Consider the following 27,711-nt stretch of genomic DNA (forward strand, 5'->3'; position numbering starts at 1 on the left):
GGACAGATATCTAGATTAGGATCTTATGTGACTGAGGGTGAGAATGGTGGTGCATCAATAGAATATTAACTGCTGGCAAACGAACAGGTTTAGTGTGCCACTGGGAAGCAGATGTATCTATTCACCATGAAAAGCCTACAGAGGATGAAATTGCTGTAATGAAGCATCTCATTTTATTTAGATGCCCCAAATACAGCCTACTGGGGAAAATAATACCTCCTGCCATTGTGAAATGTGGAGTGGGGGGTTCCTTTTAAGAGAAGGTGTATAGTCATTAACAGGAAAAGGAATCTTAGGAATCTTGGGTGGCAAAGGTATGAAGGCAAGTGTAATAATGCTTGGGAAAACTAATGACTATTAAATGTTGAGGAACCCATATTCATGGACTGCCAGTGACATGACAGACAGTGGTTTGCCTTTCACTGTCACATGTGTTTTGATTGGAATTTTCTCTGCAAAGTGTAGTGGTTCATCTTTTATTCTCTGGGGTTTTTTCTTTTTGTTTTTTAGCTGTTGTTGTTGTTGTTGTTTTGCTTCCAAGGAACATCTATGTCTATTTTTCACTGTCAAGATTCACTCAAATTCCCTTACTCAGTGAAAGAATGTGTGAAGGAAGTTGATAAGCTGTTAGTCCGCCCACTGTGCCAGTCACCATTTTGGTGGCTGTGTGAAGAGAGGCTCTATGTGTATAGAAAGATACAGATGTGGGTATCAATAATAATAATAATAATAATAATAATAATAATAATAATAATAATAGTTGTTGTTGTTGTTACTGTATTATTATTATGTGTATAGAAAGATACAGATGTGGGTATCCATGGCATGAGAGGATTTTGATTACAGTGTCCCATTACACAAAAGGGAGACTCAGCATAAGATAGTACATGCCAAATGCCATCTTCACAGTAATCAAAAGTGTAGCTACAAGGTACATACATGGTCAACACACATGTTGATGAGAAGAGGATAGCATTACATACTGTAATCCTATGACCTCTACATATAATGAGAAATATGTGGTGGTGTCAAGTGTATCCTCTTATTGTATATACCGTATTATACATATTAATCGGAGTTTGGAAAAGTTAATTTTTTGGACCATAGGTCCCTGACTCTCCCAGTCACCATGCTGGTTGGTAGAATCTCTTTTCTGTAGTCCCCAAAAGTATTTTTTCTGAGTTCTGGTATCAATATCTTTATTTTACTGGGAACAGTAGTCTATGGCAGGGGTGAAGAAAATGTAGCTCTCCAGATGTTGAATTGTGACTCCTTACCAATACCTATTTTGGACAAGGCTTATGGGAGCTGAAGTTCAAAACCTGGAGTGTTGCATGTTGCTAACCAGGGATCTAAATAAATTAGGTGTGCCTCACTCTGTCGATGTGCTTTTTTATTTGTTGCTGTTGTTTTTATCCTGTCCTTCCTCTAAGGAACACAGTTTTATTTTTTCTCAAAACCTCTATTGTACTGCCACTTGATGATGAGTTAGTTTTAATATTAATGGTAATTCTATTTGATGTGTTTTATGTATATTTTAGCGAACTGTAATCCCACCTCAATCCATCCAGGAGAGGTGGGAAAATATAAATAAACTATATTATTATATTATTATTATTATCCCTGGACAGCAGGTAATCCTGAGAGATACTAAAGAGCGAAAGGTCAATCAGTGAATAGCAGAAATTCAAACTTTTCAGTCTCAGATCAAATACTCTGTCAACCACATCATCGTGGATGTGTGTGGTTTGTTTGTCTATCTGTCTATTTATACTGACAGTCATGTTGGGAGATAACAGTACAGAGGGCTGAATAAGTAGGCTGAGTAGATATTAACACAAGAGATACACACTCATTTCCCACCTGGTTGATTTTGTTTTGCAGCTCCCGCACTTGCTGCTCTGCTTGCTGTTGTTCATCCTTGAAACGACCCAGGAGCTCTAGCTTTTCCTGGTCCCAGTTCTTCTCACTTATCTGCAGCTGTTTCGTTAGGTCCATGACAGCACTGTATGACTCAGCCAGGAGGTGCTGATGCTCCTCTCGCTCCCTCTTCAGAGCTGTTTTCCAGTCAGAGAGTGCTCGCTCTGTAAGGCCTTTCCCAGTCTTAGATTCCAGCTGTGAAGACAAAGAGAATGACGATATGAGGCAACAGAATTAAAACAAAAGTGGCAGCTTCCTTCTTGATAGGGCAGAAGCATCCTCAGTTTGAAGCTGGAGGTAGGAAACCACAAGCCTTCACCCCATTCCTCATTTCCAGAGCTTGGAAATCTTACTTTTTTGGATAGCATTTCCAGAATTCCACAACCACTATCCATGCTGACTGGGAAATTCTGGAAGATCCTAGTACAAAAGTTAACTGGTCATTTTATTCCCTAAGGTAGAATTGGGCAACTACTAGTTCCCCAACATTTTGTACTACAGGTAATTCTTGCGCATGTTGGCTAGAATTATTGGGATTGGGATATGAAGTCCAAAATATCTGGGTTCCAATGATTTCACTCCCCTGTCCTAAGGGACCACTAAGATCTGCATGGGAAGTTCCAAGCTGAAGTAGCAATCTGCAAAAGGAGTAGAATCACTTACTGCCATATGATATTACCCATGAATTAAGATTATCCTTAGTGGCTCTGGTTTGTGTGCTTCCACCCTCCACAGTGCAAGGTAAAGAAGGTCTTTTTGGTAGTGTCAAGCTGTGAAACTTCACAGGGAATTTCTCATTGTAACTTCTGGACACCATGGCCTGGCTTTGACAAAGGGCTTTTGGCTTGTCCTGATTACTTTTTTCTTATTTCTTTTGCTCTAATTCATGTTTCTGTTTTTGTTATTCTTGTGTGCCTTTCAAGTCATTTCCGAGTCATGGCAACCTTAAGGCACCCACCCCTATCACAGAGTTATATTTGTTCAGAGGAAGTTTGCCTCTAAGGCTGAGAAAGTGTGTTTCCATGGCCAAGTAGGGATTCAAACCCTGGTCTCCCAGCATCCAAGTCCAATGCTCAAACAAATACATCATGGTGACTCTCCTAATTCATCAATATTCTTTGATTTCTCATTATATCATATATTATTTTATACTATCTTTAGTATTTTCTGACCCATTTAGGATTAGTTTCATTTAAACATGAATTATGAATATTGTAATTGATGAACTAAGGTAAGAATTTTTTTTAAAAAAAAACCTTTTAAAACTATGACCTAAAACTTTGGGAACAATGAGGTCAAGAGCACAAATAAATTCCCTTTTGTACAGACAGAATCATGTGATCAATTTACAAACACAAGGACAATAAATAATTATGGTCATCCGGAGGTCAGAGCAGTCCAAACAGTCTTCTTTGTATATTATGGACTGAAAGCGAGACAGCAGCTTCTGTCAAAATTGCTTAGAGAATTTAGTGAGAGGCTACATTACTATATGCTAATGTCAAGGAATTCTGTTGCATAATTTGCTGTCTGGAAAGATTAGTATTAAGAGAAAAGAGACTCCTTGGGGTTAATACTCCAATATTGTTCACCCATAGATTGGGAAAGCACAAGAAGAGATAATTTGTAAATAAAGAACTACACAAAGATTCCTTTTTCCTGGTGTACTTTTGCAACCACACAAAGAGAGAGGTTTGTTGTCTGAGCAAAACAACAGGTAAAACACAGACCTCAAGCAAAAAAGAGGGTGCAGCAAAACACTCTTGCCAGAGCTCCAGAGAGTAGTAAATTAATTCCAGAAGTCCCAATTCCCAGGCCCCCTGACACCTGACAGCTCAGACAGCTGAAGAGGAAATTATTATTCCAATCAGATAATAATTGGACACGTTTGCTACATCTATGCATAACAGCAGTTCAGTGCAGATGCCATTCTGGGTGAGTAAATAGATAATGGGCATCTAGGGGAATCCATGGAAGATCTAATAATGGCATCTCCAGAACAAAACATCAGAAAGTGGGCTATTTGTTGAGACTTCATCATTGTGACCATAAAGCAGCCCTTGAAATGAAGCTGTAATCAAACAGAAGTAGCAGCAGTTTTCTGTGGTGGAGTGGGAGCTATTCTTGTGGAATGGCTTCTCATGGGATAGTAAGCACCACACCACCACAAACATGCCTGATCTTATCTGATTTCAGAAACTAAGGTGTAAGTCAGGCCTGGTTTTTATTTGGATGGAGAACATCTAGATAATAACAGTCCTGTTCTGTTCTGTTGAGAGCAGTTTCAGCATCTCCCAAGTGGCACAAACTATGTGGTAGCCAGTTACATTTCTCTATGGCAGTTTGAACTGAAAAATCAGTATTTATCCCCATAAGCTAGAACAAGGACAAAATGTCTATTATTTGCCTCCCAGCCAATATATTTCCTAGAGATCCCAGGTATAACACTCTTAATGCTGCATGTCTTCCTTTCATCTCAGCTAAAGCAGAAAATGGTGGTGGTCAATCAATAAAATACACAAATAAGGCCAGCTTTGATTACTGCTATTAAGAGTCTGATTATGTCAGTAATACAGACTAAAATAGTAATGCTCAAGAGCTTCACCCAGATTCTTCATGTGGTGCTGAACACTTGGCTGGCTTTAAAAGGAGTATTTATAGGCAACAGGAATCAATACTGGAAAGTAACACGGGGTCAAGTGTATGCATTTCTCTTTGGGAAAGCCCATAGAGAGCAGACACCATTTGACATTATTATGACAATGGAACAGCCTTTGCCCACCTAACAAGATGGATCATCAATACAGGGTGGAACCATCACTAGGAAATCTTGCAGGATCAATCATCTTGATGAAAGCTCTGAATATGCTGTCTAAGAGAACTAAAAGTGGGATTGGCCAGTCCAAGGAACTGAAGACAAGAAGCAAAAAGAAAAAGAAAAGAAAAAAGGGGGGGTCACTTTGAATTCTATTTGATAAACCCAAGCACAAGGATTATTATATAGATCTTAAAAATTATTTGTTCAAGTCTCTTAGCTGAGTGTTCCTTGCTTTCTGAGATGAGGCAGATAGTGACAAGAGAGACGGAAGGCATCTCAGTTATGGCTCCGATCCCTCAATTATGGAATGGTTTGCCCAGGAACACAAAAGTGGTGTTCTTGAATGTTGGACTATGACTTTGGAGACCAGGGTCTGAATCTCATAAAACCTGACCATAAAAACCCATTGAGTGATGTTAGGCAAGTCAACTCTCTTAGATAGAGGAATGGGTAAAACCCCCTCTGAACAAATCTTGATAGATTCACCTTAGGGCTGCCGTAAGTCAGAAGCAACTTGAAGGCACCCAATAACCATCATTTTGACCTTTAGACGCTAAGTTAAATAATTATGTATTTACTTATTTAGAGCCCACACCAAATTTAGGAATGTTATTGTAAGAAAAAACACATGCTAAGATAGTCAGACAGCATCAGCATGCAGAAGTGCTACAGGAAATGCAAGGCAATGTCACTCTGTTGGGGGGGGGGCTCTTCCTTTCCACACTTTGTTATGTCAGTCTAAAAACTTATATGTTTATTTTTTATAATTTCTGATTTGTACACTCTACTTCCTGAAAATGTAGGTTATTCTTCTCTTCTGATTTTTCGGTTTCTGGCTTCATCGGCTACTTCACTTCAGCAATGTTCTTTAAAAATCTGGTTCTTCTCATGCTATGTTCTTCAATACCCAGAGTGAAACTGAAGAATTTTCTGAAGGAAGTCAAATTCTACACCTGCTTATTGTTACCAACAAAAAGAAGTGTGTGAAAAACCCCGTGTTCAGGACCTTCAGGAATTTCTTATGCAGTCTCAAGACACTGCACATGAACTGACTTGTTCTCCTTCCCCCACAACAGCTACATCAGTCCCCCGCCTCAGTGTTTTGGACTAAAACTCGCACCATCCACAGCCAACGTGGCCAAAGTGTTGGAGTCCTGGGGAAGGGCGGGTTATACAGGGCTTTCTTTGCTCTGGCACCCCATTTATGGAATATGCTTGGCCTTCGGAGGCCCAAACGGCACCAATAATACTATCATTTCAGCATCAAGTGAAATGTAGTTGTTCACTAACACCTCTGAGACCTAACCAGTTTTACACAAATCCTCAATTATACATGGTGATAAATCAATTTAAACTATTTTAACTGGTTTCATTCTTTTTTAACTTGTTAAACTGTTTAATATGTTTTAGCCTTTCAGCATTGTTCTTATTGTTGACATCGTTTTAAATTAGTAAAGTAAAATTGGTTTTACTGTACACCCCTGTCAGGTCTTTAGATAGATAGCAAGGAAGCCCAGTCTCAGCCTTTTCTTTTTGTTTAGAACACAAGGTTTTATTTTATTTCCCGAAGCACGAACTCACAAGGTTTCTCTCATGTTGCACTAGCAAGGTGCTGAAATGTGCAAGAACTATGTGAATGATATTGTTTATTAAGATAAAAGAGTCTGTGTGGGTGGTGTTTTATGTATATGGGTGCAAAACTGAAAGTGTTTTTGCATAGCCTGTTTGAATCTTCCTGAGTTATTTCTGGGTGAAGAAAATAAAGGGGAGATGACTCAGAATCTCACATGAGTAATGTTACTGTTCATTTTAGTCACAAACCAGCCAGGATGTAGACAAAGACTTCTCACTTCCTTCTGCTTCAAACTCTCCAAGCCAACCCATAATGCTGCTATGAAAGCAGCCTGAACACAAGTGCTGGGCATACACCTACATGAATGCAGAGGCACATGAATCAAATGTACACTCTGTGATGTCAAAGTAACAGATGAATGGATTACTACCATACTGTCAAAATTTGTCTGTTTTTCCTGGAAAAACCTAGGGAACAAGAACTGAGGAACAACTAGAGCAAGAAAGGCAGAATAGAGATGCTTACTGACAAGTAACTAGTCACCTGACAACATGGAAGGACCAGAATTTGGAAAAAAGTTACTGCTTTGGATTACAGCTTCCAGAATATGCAACCAGTGATCATATGGGCTGGGGGATTCTGAGAGTTATGATTCCAAAACATAATTTGTCTGAGCTTTAGGAGGAGTATGGAAAATGTTTCTCAGGACTCTTAAGCAATGCCGTTTCATATCCCTCCCCCTTCCTGATCATTTAACAATAAAATAACAAATATTCAACCTGGCACGAGCCTGGCACCAGACCACCCTGGACTTTTGGCATCCCAGAGCAGACTGTGTGAATACTTGCCTCAGCAAAAGAAGTGAGTAAAGGGGACAAGGGACATCCACAGGCCATTATGGCACAACTAAGCACTCTGAAATTATTTTCATGTGCAGAAACAACCTTAAAAAGCCATGGAATCTGTTAAAGAATCCCTTCTTATGAATCAATTTGCATGCAGGGCTATCTTTATGAAAAATTAAAAAAAAAATTGTGGGTTTTTCAGACTTCACAGTAATAAAAAAACATTGCCAAGGGCATGTTTTACAGCCACTTCTTTTTCCATATATCTGGTGGTTTCCTCATAAGCATCAACCAAGAAAGAACATTAGAACACAGGGAAGGGAAGCCTAGGAGCTGGCTTGCAGCCTCCTCTTTGTTGGGCAGAAGCACTGTCACTGAGCCATTTCCAAGGCAGGCTCTTGAACAGCCACACTGAGGGGAGGCTGGGTTTTTATTGCATTTTCACAAAGCCATAGTCCAAGGCTGAGTGCCAAATGATGTTAAACCTGGTGTTATGTTGGCTGGCAACATGCTTTTCCTGCTGGATATATGATACGTAACATGAGAAGCGACAGAAGATAAAGAGATAACACAAAAAGAGCAGAGTAGCCCAACTATTTCTAGACAAGCTTCTGTGTGTACCACCCATACCTCCTAAATTGGAGTAGCCAACTGCACTGGCATTGAGGCCCAATATGCTGCCTCTAGGACTTTCTAGGAGCCATTCAGATACATGAGTTACACTGGGTATAATTTGCCAAGCAATTATGAGCACACAGGAGGAGAAAATGAGGCCATACCTAATGGCCCCAACCGTATCCTCATGTGCTGCCACATGGCTCCCCTTTTCACTGAAAAGGTTAGTCTGTTCTATGTACACAGCCATAGCAATAGCAATGGCAATAGCAAGTACATTTCTATACAACTTTTCATTGAACAACACTCCCTAAGCAGTTTGCAATGTGTAAGCCAATTGCCCCCAACAAACTGGGTACTCATTTTATCTACCTATGTGGACTTTGGAGCCCTGCCTGGGATTGAACTCACAACCTTGTGGCTGAAGTACTGGCATTTAACCACTGCGCTACCAGAGCACATATACTTTCTGCTGTATTTCAAAGTGACAAGATACAAGACTGTTCCATAACTGGGCAGATTATGTGTAATGGTGGAGTACAGATGCATAGTACAATAATAACATGCCACAAATTATTTGCATCAGCCATCAAAAGGATGTGAAATAATTTAGACTGTATAAGAATCATATCATTCTGTGATATTACCAGTCATATCACAGAAGGACAGTGGAATCCAAAAAAAGCTCATAATAGACATCTAAAATAAGCATTTTCTTTCCTAGCCTTTAGGACAATACCTGTTAGCCAAGCATAATACCAATGATAAACAGGGGGATTTACTTATAGCCACTTTACCAAGCTGTAAGCATGCCCTGGAACTGCTTAGATTTAATATTCCATTTCACAGAGAAGCACTACTTTTGTTCCACAGAGTCCAAAAATCATGGGAAATGACTGAAAAGACTCAGTAGCATTAGCTCTCATCCAAAAGATTGGTTCACATAATACCAAAACATGGCACCTTGAGATCACATGCTTCTTCCTTCCTTCATTCCCCACCTTTCTTGGACAGACAAGCTATAGTTTGGTGTTACATCCAAACAGGGACACTATGTTATACACTTGCCTTCCAAGCCAAGGTACAAGAGCATGAGTTGAACTATGCAAGATAAGATGGACAATGTAAACCCAAGTATCAGACTCAGTTGCCCAAACATCTGAACCTGATCTACTTCCTATTTGAAAGTAAGGTTTATACAGAGATTTGTGAGAAAATCATGCTTTTCTTGGATGTCTAACCTGTGTAATAAGACACTTAAGCTCAGTTTTCTCCATCTCCCAGGTCGCCTTGGCCTTGGCAAACTGTTGTTGCAACTCATTCATTCCTCTCCTTTCTTCTCGCAGCTCTGTGCAGAGCTCCTTCAAGATTACCTTCATATCTGACAGAGTCTTAATATATTCATTGGGCTACAAGAAATATAAAAAGAAAAAATGTATGACTGCCATGCACATATCCTTACAATATTTTGGACAACGTAAATAACTGCCATTACCTTTCATAATAATTGTAGTTTATTGTGGCACCAAAGCTCTCTGACAGAGAAGGCAAAATGTCTCACAAAACTACAGTTCTCAGAATTCCCTAGCATTGAGCCAGGGCAGTTAAAGCAGTCTCAAACTGGATTATTTCTGCAGTGTGTTTTGGACCTTAGTCTACTTTGACAGGCAGCAGCAATCCAGAATGTCAGACACAGGTCTTTCATTTACTGCATCAACCTTTTATCTGAAAATGCCAGGCACTGAATGTCAGATAGACTCTGCTATTGAACTATTATCCATGCAGCATGCTTTCCTGGGTCACTTACTTCACCCCATGCTAAGATGTGCACGTACGGGGCAGCTGCAGATTTATCTGCTGCAGGTACAGGAAAACTGAGGTTATAGGTAAATGACTGTGAATTCCATATGAATATCTGATCTGATTTCAGGGAGAGCTTAACCTCCAAAGGTTCACAGACCAAACATCAAGACCATCATCTAAAACTCAGCCAAGTCAGTTCAGACGTCGTCGTCGTCATCATCATCTTCATCATCATCTTATATCCCTCCTATCTCCCGGTATAGAGACTCAGTACAGCTAGCCTGAGATCTGAGTCATCTAGGGCTGTACTTGACCAGATTGCATTAGATTTCTAGGCTAATAGTATAAGGACTCTTTAGTGGAAAAGGTTCCACTCATGCAAGTCTCCCTCATTTCCTTGTTCATCCATTCTATCTCACCGTGTTCTGAGACGAGGTGTCTCTAGTGCATATCTTGTTATCTGCTTGCTGTTGGGGGTTCATCTCCTCCTCTTCGATCAGCAGGTAGAGTTCTTTCATGCTGTTCACCTGGAAAAAACAGTAAAGAGCCAATAGTGGCCAGGTGTCTGCAGTCACATACTTTGTGCATAGAAAAAAATCCAAGAATCCATGGACTTCTGCAGTGGTTTCTCAACCTTTCGCCCTCTTGATTTTTGAACTTCAACTCCCAGAATATTCAACTATTTGTCAGCGGACTGGCACTCTAGTAGCTGAAGTCTGAAAGAAACATCTAGTGGGACAAAGGTTGAGAATCACTGATCTACTGGAATCTTCAATCATGCTATCAGCATTAATAGAAAAGACAGAGCTACAACACAATATAGGCTTCTACGGCAAGATCAGGAATCATGTGGTACTTGAAATGTTGCTAGATTGCAACTTTCAGCACTCTTCATCATTGACTATGCTGTCTGGGACTGCTGAGAGATGCAGTCCAATATTTGCAGGATCACATGATTCCCACCCCAGCTCATGTACACTCACAGAGATGCTTCAGTATTACATAATCACATACTTTCACTGTTATCCTCTTCCTTGCATTTCTGTGCCAAGCACCTTTCTGTACTTCTGTGCTTAGACAGAATCATCACACCAGGCTGCAGCTTATAAAAGAGACTGTTGTTCCCAGGTCTTCAAGTGTTCACTGTCCATAGTTCAAGCATGCTACTTTAAAGAGAAATTAATTCATTACTTTGACAGTGGAAAGGAACTGTTTTATTCATGTATCTGAATAAGCTACCATTCTCCTTGGAATCATAGATAAAACAACTTAATAGGAATTTTATTGAGTAAAAAAATTAAAGCTATGCAACCTTCTATGGATTCATTCAAAGAGGCTCACTATGTCTATTTTTTAATAACACGCTTGTCTCTGTGTTATTAAGATATATTAAGAGACTGAAAAGAGATTTCAAACCTCTCGTGTGTATGTATGTCTGTGTGAGCCTTGTGCATGTGGTCCTTGTATAGTGGACCTCTGGTATCTACTGGGGTTTGGTTCCAGGATTCCCCATGGACGCATACCAAACTCTGTGGATGGTCAAGCCCCATTAAATAGAATGGCATAATAAAATTGTGTCATCCACATAAAATGGCAAAATCAAAGTTTGCTTTTTAAAATTTATATTTTTAAGAATATTTTCAAGCTGTGGATGGCTGAATCATGGATACAGAGGGCCAACTGTAGTAGAAAATTCACCAGATTATAAATAAAATGTACATTCCAGTCAACACAGGTTTCATATATGTGTGAGGAACCTAATACTTGCATTAGGAAGCTAAAACAATGCTGATTTCAGCCTCAAATGCAAAATTAATCTTCATCAAGATGTACTTTACCCTACTAGAAAAACATCTAAAAACATGCTGAAACTAAATATCACCCCTTGCCTCCAATGAGTGAAGAATATATAAAAGATAAGGAAGCAATGGTCCAATCTGAGTTGATAAGAGGCTATGAAGCCATAACATTGCCAGATTCAATAAAAGCTATTAACAAAAGCAAAAATGAAAGCTCAAGGTAAAAGCCACTGTTGCCTGTTTTAATACTGGATGGATTAATCTCAGCGCTTTTGCAGATAAGTTGAAGCTTAACATTTGTTCATACCTCCAAGAAGTCATTGCCTTCATTCTGTAGGATCTTCCCCTGCCGCCAATGCTTCAGAAACCACTTCAGCTTCATGAAAAGAAGTAAGAAGTTCTGCTTAAATTGTTGGGATTCCTGCACCAGAAGATTTTTCTCTTGGCTCCAGAACTTTTGTTCTAGCCTCCTCTGAAGGTTTAAGCTCTGCAGCTCAAATTCTCGCCTCAGGAGAGCTTTTTGGTGATCTTCCTTCAGCTGAAAAAAGACCATGAGAGATGGCGAACAATTCACATACATTCTGAAGTAACAACAGAGGTAGTTACCCTTTATCCTAATGTAATCTAGAATTATGGAGGGCCAAGGAAAGCCTTGGATGTCCATGGCATGCGTATTTTCTAAAATTCACTGTTGTTGTTTCTGACTTATCGCAACCCTAAGGTTAACCTCTCATGGGAGTTTCTGAGGCTGAGGGTGTGTAACTTGCCCAAGGTCACCTGGTAGGTTTTCATGACTGAGCAGGGATTCTAACCCTGGTCCTCTAGAGTTTCAGTCCAAGGCAAAGAAAGCCTGGAAACATCAAGAGTCTCTGGAGAGAACACGGGAGGAAGAATGTCAACTAAAAGCCACAAAGATGACTTCTTGGATAGGATGCCCTCATTACCATTATACCCACAGATGTTTAATGAAATTTATTTCCACTGACATTGAACATTCCTCTCTGCAACCAGGAGTCCCAGAATTCTCTTCTTTTTATTTTAACAACGGTGACAGAAATTCTCAAGAAGTTAAATTTTGTCATGTCTGATAGCTGAACACAAGACCATGCAGTGCTCACAGGCAGAAAACATGTAGTGGTCTAACTAATAGCCTTTTGTTATCATATTTTGCCTACATGTGTTGCTCTGGGATTTTATCAGAAAGGCTAGGAAAGCCAAGCAGTCCTTAATTGCTCCAGCATGCAAGAGTGCTTTCCATTCAACTCTAGTTCTACTGTTGATACTGCTTCTAGAGAAATGAGCCTTTGGATAAAAATAAGCTTTGAGGGAAGACAAAATTACAAGCAGTCTTATACAGAAGTGGCCCAAAATGGAAGCAAGTGTATCCACAACTGTTTCCATCAGTTCAGTGAGGCTATTACAAAACCAGTGATTACCAACTAGGTACATATAAGTACATAATTTAGACATGTTATTGGAGCATGCTTGTTACAGTTGGATGCAGAGTAATGCAGTTCCAACACCAGAAGTACAGAGGTACCATCTAGAGACAATACACAGAGAGTATCAGCTCAAGACAATAATTTGTCCTTAGCAGCCAAGGAAGGCAGAACAGAGTGTTTTATGTTTCTATATACTACAGCAGCTGTGAATTTCTAAAACAGTCAGAGGAACTAATGCCTGTACTGAAGCCCTTGTGTGCATTTGCTGCATGTCTCTCACATAGCCTGGAGACTCACTCTAGGCAAATTTCACTGACCTGGCAAATTTTCTGGGTGAAGTTCTCTGCTTCCTCTTTCCTCAGCTGCCTCTCCTGGGAGAGCTGTTCCTGTAGCCCCCTCAAGCTCTCATTAGCCTCTGAAAGGACCAGTTGCAATTCCTTGATCTGCAAGGACAGTTTAAAGTCAACATCATCGAAGAGGACATCCTCATATATTTTAATTTCTCTTTGCATTTTTTGGAGAAGACAAAGGCAGCAATCCAGTATGGCTCAATGCAGCTAGGATGAACCATATTCCAATGCCAACACTATCCTTCAAATTTACTGAACAGCCTCTGAAGTCCCCTCACTCTGCCCTGCTTCATGGGGAGCAGGCAGAATCGCAGAAGTGCCTGGTTATGTCACTGTAGCCAGACATGAAATGATTTTCAGCAGCACTGAGATCTACTGAGGTCAGTACTGATGTCATCATTTCAAATCTGGCTACATGGAGATGTTTCTATGATTCTGCCTATGTACATCAAGCCCAGAACACAGCCAACTTTAAGCAGAACATGACCCATGCTTTCGCCCTATCTTTCCATGGAACCTGCTGTATACGTGTATCATCCAAGGTACCCCCCCCCCACTGGCATGTGCATGTTTTAATGTTTACAGCAATACATAACAAGTTATTCTATTAACAGTGGAGCAACCTTTTCATTGTTGCTTTGACCTGTTTATAGCCATTGAACACACTTAACCCAACAACTATGCAATGCAACTTGAGTTTGAGAAATGTTTAGAAATACACCATTAACACAAAATTGGAGTTGATTTGCTTTTGTTTACCAGCATTTCAAAGTTACTAAGTAAGAGTACATTCTTAAGAATGGCTTAATAAAATGGTTGTCAAAATCTCCAGTAGCTACACAAACACCTCATGTAATTGCATATTTGTGCTTCATCTAAACAAGCACCAGGAGCAGCTGCAGTAAGGCAGATGTGGAGAGCAGATCTGATAGCCCAACAGTAACAACAAGAAGGTGGAAGGGAGGGGAGCAGCCTGGTGGCATTCAGGGGCCTAATTCCAACATACATAATGGAAAACCTTCAAGATACAGTTTTCCTCAAGATGCTAGTAAATCTTCTTTCAAATCCAACACTTCACATTCATCTGCTTGAATATAACAAACAGTATCCAGGTGGATAGGCTTCCCAAGTACAAGATACAGACAAGGGCTGTGTTATTCTTTTTTGTCTCTCATGGGAGTCCCCTGCCTGCCTTTCTCCCTCTTTTTGGGAACATCAGCACCTACCTCAGACACATAAGAGTCCTTCTCATCTGGTTGATATGACTTGTAGCTTCGGTCAAACTCCATGTTGGGATCCACATCAATGATGGTGGCGTTGGCACTGTTGCTACTGCGGTACAGATCCGAGGGCCTGCTCTCCCCGACATCCCAATCCGGGGTCTCCCTAAATTCAGATTGCTGCATGCATGGGCAAGTTAATGAGAACAAACCAAAAGAACAGGAAAAAAAAAGAAAAAACAAACAAAACAATGGGTTTCAGGAATAATAAAGAGAGCTACAAGACAACAAAAAGGATGAAGAAGAGGAGGAGCTTAACCACCGTGGCAGAAGACAAAGTGGAAAACAAAAGGAGACACAAAATGAGCAGACACGTGGGCTGGATTGTTTGGGGAGGGGAAAAAGAGAAAGAGGGAAAAATGTGCAAACACCAGTTATGGTGCCATGCAGTGCCAGGGGTGGGATTGGGGCTAGTCAGGTCTGAGGACCGAGCCAGAGCATGCATAAAAATAGAACTCTGAAAAATTGGAGTGTGCTTCAGGAGGTTGCAACCCAATCAACTCCCAGAACCCTTCCCCTTAAAAAATGAAGCCTCTCTTAGGTCTCACTTTATATTAGAGGACCAGCATCACCCACAGTCTTGGCTAGACTTCGATTTCCTGCACAAAAATCTTATTATAAAGGGTGGAAACTACTGGATGTGGAAGCAGCTCAACCAAGATACCAAGCACACAATTTGTCTACAGGTACTGTCTTTTAGCACCTGCTCATGAGTGCTCTGTCTAGAGCAGACATGAGCAGCTCGGCACCTTCCAGATGTGTCTGACTGCATCTCTCATAATCTACTACCAATGGCCATGCTGGTAGGGTTGGTAGGAGTTATAGTCCAGAACATCTGGGTGGCATCCATGTTGCAAACAACGTTGACTATAGGGTCATATTGATATAATCTTTCTGCAACAGACTCAGTCTCCAAGGAAAGCAATGGCTACCCTATGATGCTCCAAAAGGTTTCAACGGCAACTGAGCTAGACAACTAAGACAACATTTCAAGTCAAATTAAAAGCAGAATTTTGTACTCCACAGCCTCTCCAAAGTTGATTTTTAAAAAGGCACTAGGAACTTCCTCCTTAGTACTGATATGAAATATTCACCCTAGAATTAAAGGGGGAAATATTCAACCCTTCCACATACCTCCTTCCAACTATAAAAATTCTTTATCCTTTGCACACACAAATTGTCAATATGTATGGTATGTAAATAAACAAAGTCTGATTCCATATTCTTGGAAAGCCTTCATTTGAGCTCTATCTAGGATCTACAAGAATGGTTGCAGCCTCCCTTAAAAAGCCCATCTCCCTACTCTTTCCAGTGGAACAGAGTTCAAAGAAAAACCATACTATTTTTGTTATCAGCTGCTAGTAGAGCTGTTGCCTTGTGTGACTCAAAATCTCACTTCCATGCATCAGAGATTAGCTGTTGCAATAAAGCGCACCAACTCAGGTTGAAGAGATTGGAAGAGTTACGGTACTTTTTTGGACTGTAACTCCTAGAATTCCCCAGTCAGCATGCCCACTAGACATGCTGGCTAAAGGATTCTGGGAAGTGTACCAAAAAGAGTTATTTTTCTAGACTTTAGATGAGACCCATGAAGAAAGGTCTAAGAGAGGGTGTTTACCACTTTCTTTCAGTTGTCTTTCCCCAATGTAAATTCCACTCCACTGAGATGTAGAAAGGGGATGGATATAGACAAAATGCTTTTCTCTCCAACAACCTAACAACTAAAATACACACACACAGAGTTTGGGGCAGAATTTACACTGGGGATGAGAACATATTCCTTCATCTAGTTAATTTTTAAAAAATTGTGCTGGGAAGAGGGGGTATTTCATGCCAGTTCTCTCCATCTGTAAAATGACTTGGAAAGATCCTTGTATGCTAGCTTCAGTGCCTCAAAAATTAATGTGTGAGCCCATCTATTAAAGGCAGGGACTGTGACATTTCTCTGTTTTGCACACTTGACACTAAATATTCAGCATTATCTGCAACTTTTCTAGGCAATTCAGCTCCTGCCCATGCACACTCCACTAGACAGAGTCCTATCTTGTCACTGGCTTCAATTCCATGCAGCGAGCCAATTGTTAGTTTTGTCATTTCACTCTGAGGAGGTAGAAAAGGGTAGTTACAGCAAAAGGGAGGTTCTGATCTGTTAAAGCAGGAGAAAACAGCATGGCAAATAAAGCAATAATAACTGCCAAAGAATCACTGTCAAGAGCTCAGGGTAACCCTCACCTGGATTTCAGAGCCATGCCCTTTCCGTAGAGTTTCCTTCATGGAATCCTGGGAGCTGGAGCTTGGCTGGGAATCTTTCTGGTCTTTCATGTAGCCTCCAATATGGTCCACCTTCCTCATAAAGGTGTTTAGCTCCTGCTGAAGGACTCCAAGCCGCATCAAAATGGCACTGATCAGCTTAGAATCAGTGGTACTCTCATTATCCATGGCCTCGCCCAACACTAGCTCTGAACAATCATTGTCCATGCACAGCTTGAGGCTAGAGGTAAAACCGTTGGCATCAGAAATCAAGACATCGATGGCTTTGCTAACAAGAGCAGCCTGGTCCCTGATGTCAAGGAGGGTCTCAACATCCTTGGAGTGATGAAACCGGGTGGGGCTGCTTTCATGAGACTTGCTGAACCCATTCCCAGGCGCTCTCTCTTTAGCATCATGCTCTCCCCCAATAGGCATCTCTCTCCAAAGTGAGGTTGGGATGCACTGGGCTGAGTCACCTGCCTCAGCATCTGTCTCCAGCATGGGCCTAGTGGTCTGACAAGAGGCAAGGTCACAGCGCTGCAGGTTAGAGAGCAGGACACGGTTTTCATATTGCAGCTTCTTGACCTTGCCACTTAGCTCACTGATTTGGACTTTGGCAGTAGCCAGTTCTTCTTGTGAGGTCTCACTGATCACTGAGCAGCTGTCCTCAGACAAAGTAATGTCTAAGTCATGGTCTGACTTGTACTTATTAAGCTCATTCATGAGGAGCTTGTTCTGGTCTTCTAGCTCCATCAGTGAGCGCCTCAACAGATCTGCCTCCTCCTCCACAAACTGCAAGTGCCGTCTGAGCTCAACCACACTCTCCCCAGATTCCCCACAATTTGTCATGGAAAAGGCAAACTGGATGTCCTGGCCTAACAGTTCTTTGTCTCCTTGCCCCTTCATGTCGTCCATCTCTGCCCTTAGCCCTCGGTTTTCAACTTCAAGCTCCACTATCCTTCGGCTCAAAATGTTGGCTTCTTCTTCGACAAGTTTCAGATGGACCTTCAGTTCTGCTTCTCGAGAATGAGGGGAATCAGCCAGCTCCTCTGTGGAGAGCGAGCTTTCCAGGTCCCCATACAAGGAACGATATTTTGTCAGCTCCTCCTTCATACTGTCATTTTCTTTGGCTAACTTTGTCAGCTTCTTGCACATCAGAGCAGACTCCTCCTTTGCAAAATGCAATTGACACTTGAGGTCTGCGTTGTCCTCCTAGGATTAAGACCAAACAAATGTTGCAAGCATTATGAAAAATGGCACTTTTTGCATCCTATTCTGTGTTTTAAGAAAAGAAGACTACTCTAACATCTCTTGAAAGGTGCAACAGCTCAAACAGACATCCTAACTACATACAGTGTATTGCATTTCCATCCATATCACACAGAAGAAACAAGCAGGAGGGCGGAAATCTGCTACCAATTGTTGCTTAGGGCATTCATCTCTTTAACTTAGTGGCACAAACTATGCTTCCCCTTCACTTGAGCAGCTGAATCTATTGGATAAATTTTACAGATACAAAACAGATCCAGTGCATAGCCTTGGGTCATACATTCATGGATGGTAAAATGATACATGTTGTTGTCATTCTGTGCCTATCACAGGGTTTTCTTGGCACGTTTCTTCAGAAGGGATTTGTCATTGCCATCCTCTGAAGCTGAGAGAGTGTGACTTGCCAAAGGTCACCCAATTGGTTTCCACAGCTGAGGCGGGATTTTAACCATGGTCTCCCAGTGTCCCAATCCAGTGCTCAAAACCATTAGATCACACTAGCCCTCACAAAATGATACTTACATACATACACATATGTATGTTTTGCCCTTTCAGTTCAGGTCTTAGGGTGCAAAAATAGCACCAGCAGTAGAGCTAAAAACCAACAAGTTAAATCAACCAGGTTTTTAAAATCCAGTGAAACAACCAAATTAAGCAGAAGCAAAGTTCCTGAAGCAGCTAATGCAGCATAAAAAAGGAACTGGAGAAAGAGCGGGAGCGCAAGGGACAAGCGTAAGGGATGGGCGGAGCTACCACCAAAAAGTTGCAAAGTTAACTTTGCCCAGTGATTCCAGAAGTTTTCCAAGCAGCACTGCACAGGTGCAGTACAACCCATTTGTATGATTCGCAGAGACCATGAAGAAGAAATCTGTATTCTAACAACATTACCATGGTGAGAGAACACATGTAGGGAGTGATGCAAGATCAAAGCAGCAAACACTACTTCATGGTAAACCTCACTTGAACGTTTGCATTAATCCTACACATGCACAGTTAGATTAATTGAAGGTTCTCATCATGCAACTGGGAACCCTGTTTTTCCAGGCCCCCCCCAAGTATGTACTGTATGTGTGTATGTCTGTCTGTGTATGTGCCTTCAAGTCACCTGTTGACTTGATGCTTATGCTGACCTTACTAATTTCATAGGGCTTTCTTAGGGAAGGAATATTGAGGCTGTTTTGCCAGTTCTTTCCTCTGAAATATAGCCTACAGCACCTGGTATTCATTGATAATCTCCCATCCAAATACTAGCCATGGCTGACCCTGCTTAGCTTCCAAGATCAGATGGGATCTGATGCCCTTAGGGCTTTTGAGTTAGGTGCTTAGGTTCAAATTACAACATGCAGTTAGCCTTCTTCCTGTGCATACACGCAGAAAGAGAAAGATATAAAAATTTTACGAGGGCTCTTCAAACACAGTTTTGTTCCATTTGTTTCTTATTCACATTTAATTTGGCTCTGGCATTATATAATATGATCTTGGAGTGAGGGACACTTGGAAATTGGAAGTGGGTAACATATTTCTTTGAGAGTGCCTAACTGGAGAGCTTCAGCCCTTTTGCTCCTTAATAAAGCCTGCAGAAAAAAACAAGGCTAATTCCAACTTTCTGGAGTACTGTGCAACTAAAATCCAGCAGCCATGATTCTGATTGCTGTAGTCCAAGAAAGCAACAAGCTATGAGAATCAAGACACAGGAACATGCACAAAAAGAGAAACGGTTGCTTATGAAAGGCCCCAGAGCATGATCGGAAAGAATAAATTAGTTGTCATAGTTGCAAGTATATTTCTCGCTCTTTCCAAAAGAAGCAGGAAAATATGATTAAAAGACAATGCTCACTGCTAGATCTGTTCTCATTCCTGCAAAAAAAATGAGGGCAGAGTGAAAAAATCTGCTCTAATATACTTTCCAGCTACTCTCCACCCCCAGCCACTCCAAGATGTAGAAAGCCATTAGGAAATACTACAGAGTTTGGAAATATCTTTGCTTAAACTCCCAGTGGCAATGTAGGGATTTGAATTTTTTCCCTTCAAGGAATATTACTTCATAAAAAAATGACTGTTGCTTATAAAATTAGTTCATTTCCTGTTTTCATAGTTCAGTGAGGGACAGAAAACTGACAAATCCCAAGGGAAAAAAAATTCTCTATGAAGCATTCAGGACCTGCCTTCCAGATGGCCAATACAGTGAGTGCATTCAGTTGCAACCACCATGCCTGACATTGCATCAGCCACAGTTGAAAAAAGACAGCTATTATTGACTCCCTAAAATGTCCTACATTGTTGTATTATGCTTACAAAAAATTTACTGCATCAGGTTCAGACACAGAATAAAGCAGGTGGTGGAAAAGGGAATCAGAAATTCACCGCGGCAGGGGGGGGGACCTTTTGAAAGGGAAGACAGTGGCTGTTATCCTTCAATGCAAGCAAACAGAAAATTCATGCCATCTTAAGAATGCTAGGCACAGCCTTGGCACTAGAGTTCAATGGAAGCCTGCACAGCAAAGTAGCTTTCAATCCATAATTCTCATGGGGCCTAGTTTTCAAATGCTCTGCATCTTTCAAACAGTTCAAATTCAAGAAAGACATAAGAATATGAACGTTGGTAGTTCTTTCTATTCTTAGCTTGATGATTTAATATTAACTGAGTCATGTGGAAGACCATCCCCTCTGGAGCTAGTATAAGGTGATATTGAAGAATCGTTACCAAAGGACCAAAACAAATTGTACTGAGAATTATGCATCTGGTGCTGCCCTAGATAATTCTTTCTATGGACTTACTCACTATACAAATGTTAGTAGGTATGTGGGATGAGTACACACTCAACTCAGGGGACCTGTTACTAGTAGGCACCAGACACAGTTGCTAAACATTTATATCCATCTCCCACCCCCACCTCATGCTTCATGTTGATGAATGCTGTAAAAGGAATCTGTTTTCCTATGAAGGTGAAAACTAGCATACAAACTGCATGATAGTGAGAAGACCAGTAAAAGCCTTTACTTCTGGTTGGGTGGCCAAACACAAGGGATCTAGAAATCTGCATAGTTGTGATTATAACACTAAAGATGAAGTATGGTCTCTTTGGCTGGGTAAACAGGGAGAAGATATTGCACAAAGGCATATTCATTGTTTCTGATGGCAATTTCTTGTCTGCTTGAGGCAATTTTAGTCTGTCCTGGATAAAGAGTTCTGTGTGAGTGTACATGCATGCATGCCTGTCGACAGTCACCTGTCGACTTACAGCACCCCATGAATTTCACAGGGTTTTCTTCAGCAAGGAATCCTCAGAGGTAGTTTTGCCAGTTCCTTCCTTTGATATACAACATACAGCACCTGTGTGTATGTTGTGTGCCTTCAACTTAATTCTGACTTATGGTGACCCTAATGCGAACGTATCACCAGGTTTTCTTGGCAAGATTTGTTCAGGGAGGATTTGCCTTTGCCTCCCTTTGGACTGAGAGAGTATGACTTTTCTAAGGTCACCCAAAGCGTTTCCATGGCAGACCAGTGATTTGAACCTTGGTTTTCAGAGTCATAGTCCAACACTCAAACTGCCAAACCATGCTGGCTCTTACCTGATATACTATCCAAGAGCAATTTATAATACAATTCAATAAAGGCATGTGATGTAACTCAAAAGAACCAAAAGAGGAGCATTAAGTCAAGTGGCCAAGGAACAACACTTTTTCAATGAAGAACTTTTAAACAGCTTCTGACAAGTCTAAATCTCTGTTCTTTTTTATACTCATATCTGTCTCCCCAACATCCTTTTTTTGACACTTCTCTCCCCCTTTCCACATTTTCTGATTAAAAACATACATTTTAAAACACCACTTTAAAATGTATAATTTCGTAAACTGCATGAAGCATTTGAATTTGGGGTGGGGAGACTTTGACTTTTGGATGTTGTGGTCTACATCTCCCATTAGCATGACCAACTGCTATAGACTGTAAGAGCTGTAGTCCCAAACAACTGGCAACCTACCCTTAATTTAAATTTAATTCAGTTATGGACATAGCCCAAATTTGCATTATTTATAAAAAAAAAAAAACCCAAAAACTGGTATTTGGTTAACAGAATTCCAAATTCTTGAAAATGAAAGACAGATTTGCAGAGCTCAATAGCAATGGCAATAGCAAGTACATTTCTACACCACTTATCAGTACACTTAAGCACTCCCTAAGTGGTTTGCAACTGTAAATATAGTACTATGTGCATCTACTATGTAAACCATCATCTTGGAGCTATCCACTACAGAGCCAGCATCTAGCTTCACACAGAAAATAGACAATCTTCTAATTTCCTGGTAAAATTCTTTTCACTGCATTGCAAGTCTAAGAAATTTCAGAAACATCTGAGGGGGTTGGAAATTCAAAACAAACTGATCCAGATCACAGTGTTTCCTTTTTCCTAGAGTATTATATCTTCGCTATGCATACTATGTCTTTTTTTGGATAACAAAAAAGTGGAGAGAGAACTGATGTGACTCACAAGACAATATACTTTCAAAATACGGAAAGACCCTGTTTAACCTGGTTTAATTTAATATGGTTTCACTTATCCATGAAGAGATAAGAGTTCCTCATGCTGCTCACATTGTCTTGTGTTTCTACATTGTCTTGCATTGATTTGCTATACCCACCCTTTAATTGCAGCCCAAGTGTACCATAAAATCTTGCTGAAGGACCTAGAAATGTCCAGAGAGAAGACTTCTCTCATTTCTAGGTCCTCCAGCAAAATGGTCAACTTCCACCCCAAGCATACCACAGAACTGCACTGGACGTGTTCTCTTTCTAGGCATTTAAAGGTTCTCCAGCACTACTCTATGATATGCTTCTGCCAAAAGCCCAATATGTCATTCATTTTGGGTAAGAAAAATAGCATTTATCGGCAATTTTTATTACAGTCAGCCCTTCTTATACACGGACTTTTTATACACGGATTCAAGCATACACGGTTTGAAAATGTTCAATATATATATAAATTTCAGATATCAAACCTTGGTTTTCCATTTTTTATAATTTTTTTATATTTTGCTATGTCATTATATTTAATGGGACTTGAGCATAAACGGATTTTGTTATACACGGAAGATCTTGGAACCAAACCCCAGCATATAACAAGGGTCCACTGTATATGTGAGCAGTCCCAGAACACATCCCTCATGTTAAACAGGATTTTACTCATTATGAATGGATAGAGAAGTTAGGCAAGCCCAGTTTGATTCCAGCCAATCACAGCTCAGGGAATGCTGTGACAGAGGGCCTGTGGAAGAGAAATGGTACAAAACTGAAGCTTGTTTCAGACAGAAGGCAGATGGGAAAAGATGGCCTAGAGACAGGGAAAGCACTACAGAGAGATAGGGGAAATATGACAGAGAAATAGGGAAAGGATTGCAGAGATAGGGGAAAGCTGTAATAAGTAGGACAGTTAGCTATGGAGAAGAACTGAATATGATTTTGGGAAGCTGTGAATGATTAAATAGCTTAGGGATTAGATTACATTTGATCTAATTGTGTATTAATAAACTTCTACTTGTATATTCTTTTTTACAACTGTGCTGGATGTTCCTTTTAAGTTTTGATAGAGGGTCTGGTCATACTTACCACAGTTAACCCAATGAACAACATATTCACTGGTCACTATAGGGATCTCCTTGAGGCCCAAATATCCAAACAGGGGTGGGTTGATTTAGAGTGAAAGGGGACAAGGTACGAGCCCAAGGGTTTGGAACTGTTGGCCCAAACAGAAGGGATCTGCCACAGATGGCTTAGAAGGACTGCTTCAAACACTACAAAAGTGTTTCATTTGTATTGCCAAGGTATAAATTCAAGTGCTAGTCCCAAATAGAGTACACTAAATCAATAGGATTTAGATATGTGCTTGACTTACCACTCAACAATTGATTCAGTGCATATGCTGTAGTTGGGACTAGCAACTGCATTGAGATGCAAATATGTAAGCATTGTTTGTTTATTTTAAAATAAAAAGTCAACAAATCAGTAAGCCATCCTAGGATGTGGAGTGAAGAGGTTAATACTTGTTGACATTATTATTCAGCAACACTTATATTACATAAAAACTGGATGGGACAAATCAGCTTTGGTTCCAGTAAAAAAAAAAAAAAACCAGAGCTGATGGAAAGTCCCCTTTTATGTTGTGGGCTACAACTCCAAGAATCCTCAGACAGTATAAACCATGGCTAGTGGTCATGCTGACTGGGGAATTCTGTGAGTTGTGCTCCCAATAATAACTTTCCCAAGTACTGCACAAAAGTGTGAGGAAGACCATTTCTCAAGAGCCATATCCCTCTTATTATTTCTGTTAAGCACATAAAGCTCTCGCTGCTCCAGTTTATTCTGTGAATATATTCTGTGCCCCATGCTGAAAGTCTCTGAGCAAAGTGTAAAATATATTAGCCAAGTTACATACTTAAGCCAAAATCAGGAAGATGCCATTAGTTTCAAGGGAATTATACAATTTCCCCCAACTTCTGGTTAAACAAATGGCTATACAGCTGACCCTCTGTTTACGCGGGGATCTGCTCCACCCCCACCCCGCGAAAACGGAGGCTCACGCATATTCAAGCCAAATAGGTTTAAATGAGGTGTGTGACCATGCTTGCTCATGTGTGTGCCTGTGTGCACATGCATGGGGGCATGCCCCATTAAGAATAGTTGAGGCCGCCCCTCCATGGATTTCCAAGCTAGCGGATCTGTGATGCATGAGTTAGGAGGGGCGACTATATACAGAATATAAGATCAATTTTGGCCTTAGCACTGAATAAGAAGGTGGCATATAATCAATTTAAAAATGGCCAGTACAGTGCAATGAACTGGATTTTTTCCAGTTTTCTATTTTTCCTGCCACCAACTTATTGCCTTTGCATCAGTGCTTCTTGGTATTGTTGTGGGGAATCTGGATAATATATTCCATATACAGTCAGCCCTCGCCTTACGCGGGGGATCCGTTCCGGACCCCACCGTGTAAGGCGAATTCCGCCTATGCTCGAGCCCCATTGAAAACAATGGGGCTCATGCGTGGCGGTGCGAGGGGCGCCATGGGCGCGCATGCCCATTCATATGAATGCGATGCGCCACCCCACGCGCGCCCCGTGTCTTGAGCGCCTATGCTCAAGACTGCGTAAAGCGTGCCCACATATAATGCGGGCGCACTGTATTTCAGTGGTATTCAGGGTTATACAATGTGCTGCAGAACATTTAACTAGTAAAATTCAAATATCAAATGACATGCCATCAAAAGACTTTGTCAGCCTGTTCTTCTTTCTATTAATTCAGGCATTAGCTTTCAGGATTTTTTTTTTAAAGGAATTGCACAGGAACAAAACCAAAAAAAAAAAATTCATTGTTGTACGGTTCAACCTTTAGCTTTGACCTTTTCCATCACTGGACCAGATGATTCCCCTTTAAATTTTTAACAATTAAAACATGTTTTTCACCAACAAATATTACAACTGGCCAACATAGTGAAGCAGGTGGGCATGCTGGAACATTTGAAACTATATAGGCCTGCTGCCCCTTGCTAACCCAGGGCATTATATACTATTCCATGCAATCCTGTCAGAATAATAACAATAAAAATGGCATTTCATGAAGAACATGCAAAAGTTACTTTTTTGGACTATAGTTCCTGCAGTCTCCTAGCCTGCACAGCCATGTTTATGTTGGCCAGGGGATTCAGGGCACTGTAATACAAAAAGTAACTTTTCCAAACTCTGATCTTATGAAAGCTAAACAAAGCAACACTCTCTGTCCTGTCTGCCTACAAAAATATTCCCTTCAGGCCTTCTCACCCCATGTTGTTATGATACTATGATAGAAATAACGACATCCCCTCTAGTGAAAAGATTATTTTAATAACCTTCATACCAGTGGAAAAAGATTTGGCTCCTCATGGTAAATTAAAGATAAAAAAGTTGAACAAACCCAAGATCAGGAGCTATATTCCAACTGTTTTATTTATTCATTTCATTTCATTTCAATGCCACATTTCTCCCAGAAAGGGACACAAAGTGGCTCACAGATAAAATTATTTTTAAAAATTTATAATAAAAAATTTAAAACAATTAAAATCATATAGCTAGAAACAGTATAAAATGACATAAAATATATAAAACATATACATATGATGCTTCACAACAGCAAGTCAAATCCTTTGGTCCAGAAAGGCCACTGCAATCCACTCTGACTAGAATTCATTCTTCCTAGTTCAGGTCACAACCATTTCTGAGGTTTGATTCCCAAGATACCAAGAACTGGACCTGGGATCTTCTTCATGCAAATCATGTTTCTGTCTCACTGACCTCCCTTTTTGAGATTAAGAGAGTAGGAATGCTGCTCTCAAGTTAAGCAACTTGATTTTCATATTAGTTACCAGTAGAGCAGTATATAAATGAAACACATACTGCCAGCCACCTTGAAAAGGGTATCAGTGGTGGCAAATCTATATATTCATTATGTAGGTACCTGGGTGGATGGCTTTTTGTCTGCCTTCCCAAGGGAACGTGATCCTCTTTTCTTCAAAGAATTCTGAAACCAAAGAGAAAAAGGATTAATGCAAAATGACTAGTGGAAGGCATCATCATCATACTCATCATCACCACCTCACCATTCCCCAAAATTGGGACTCAAGATGGCTACTAACCACTATGATTGCTTAGCCAATTCTTCTTCTGTGACCATGGGTATTGTTCCCCAGGCCACAGCCCTTCTGAAACTGACAGGAGTGGGGTCCATTTTACCAGTGTGGTTTTCTCCCCACCACTGTTCTCTCTCTCTCTCTCTCTCTCTCTCTCTCTAAGACACACAGGCAGACACATGTATGCCCATCAGACCTAAGTTTAATGCAACCTTCCCCAGCTAGTGCCCTTCATATGAATTGGTCCACTCCTCTAATCATTTAGACAATTAACATGTTGGCTGGGGTGATGGCGGAATGTAATCTAACACTTCTGAGACATCTGCATTTTGGGAGAGGGACTTGGTGAGACTGACAACACTTTCCTTCAGACTTCTCCATTTCAAAAGAATGAGATGGGAGGCAAGGAATGAAGGAAAATAAAGGTATGATCAGAAAGAAATAGCAATAATGCAGATAGGATGATAATACAGAGCATACAGGCTCATAAATCATCACCCATCAGATCACAATGGGACTTATATCAAATATAGTTTGAACACATTATGGGCCAGTATTCAGAGGGTAGGCAAGTGTAATAAGTCTATTTCTGTGCACACCAGAGTGCTAAGGTTACAAGAAAAGCATAATTTGTGCATTAAAGGCATACTTTCATAGAGTGATACTTTGTATTAATTGAATGAAAAAAGGAATTATTTCCAAGAAATGAATAAAATCTTGAAATCAAACAAATAGACCCAGTTAACATAGGAGCCAGATTGCCATAGTGATTTGAGTGGTGGACTAGGGATCTGGAGACTAGGTTCAATTCCCTGCTTGGCCATGAACCCACTGGGTGATCTTGAGATAGCCATATGCTCTCTGCCTCAGCAGAAAGCAATGGCAAATCTTCTCTGAATAAATCCTGCCAAGAAAAGCCCATCATAGGGTCACCTCGTAAGTTGGAAATGATTTGAAGGAGACAACAACAACAACATAGGAACCAACACAGATCTACAGTTAAAGAATGCTGTCTGACATTCAGTGAATAAATGAAGCCCATCATACAGACAAAGACACAAAGATGGGGTTCGGAGAAGAGCACAGT

At 40.6% G+C, this 27,711-nt stretch overlaps 1 protein-coding gene across 2 annotated transcripts in view; it reads right to left on the bottom strand.

Annotated features, from left to right (window-relative positions):
• LOC149315804 (microtubule cross-linking factor 2-like) overlaps window positions 1-27,711 on the bottom strand; it is a 115,822-nt gene that overhangs the window by 20,046 nt on the left and 68,065 nt on the right. For both annotated transcript variants that reach the window (XM_089514128.1, XM_089514129.1), the window contains exons 4-11: window positions 26,453-26,515; window positions 16,678-17,907; window positions 14,392-14,565; window positions 13,133-13,258; window positions 11,681-11,911; window positions 9,994-10,101; window positions 9,013-9,180; window positions 1,864-2,115 (exon numbers count right to left, since the gene is read on the bottom strand). In XM_089514128.1, the coding sequence (XP_089370254.1) occupies window positions 1,864-2,115; window positions 9,013-9,180; window positions 9,994-10,101; window positions 11,681-11,911; window positions 13,133-13,258; window positions 14,392-14,565; window positions 16,678-17,907; window positions 26,453-26,515 (2,352 nt within the window). The remainder of the gene's footprint in view (window positions 1-1,863; window positions 2,116-9,012; window positions 9,181-9,993; window positions 10,102-11,680; window positions 11,912-13,132; window positions 13,259-14,391; window positions 14,566-16,677; window positions 17,908-26,452; window positions 26,516-27,711) is intronic.

Source organism: Sceloporus occidentalis, unplaced genomic scaffold (assembly GCF_023333645.1).
Source record: "Sceloporus occidentalis isolate IW3139 unplaced genomic scaffold, rSceOcc1.0.p SCAF_3, whole genome shotgun sequence".
NCBI classification, from domain to species: domain Eukaryota; kingdom Metazoa; phylum Chordata; class Lepidosauria; order Squamata; family Phrynosomatidae; genus Sceloporus; species Sceloporus occidentalis.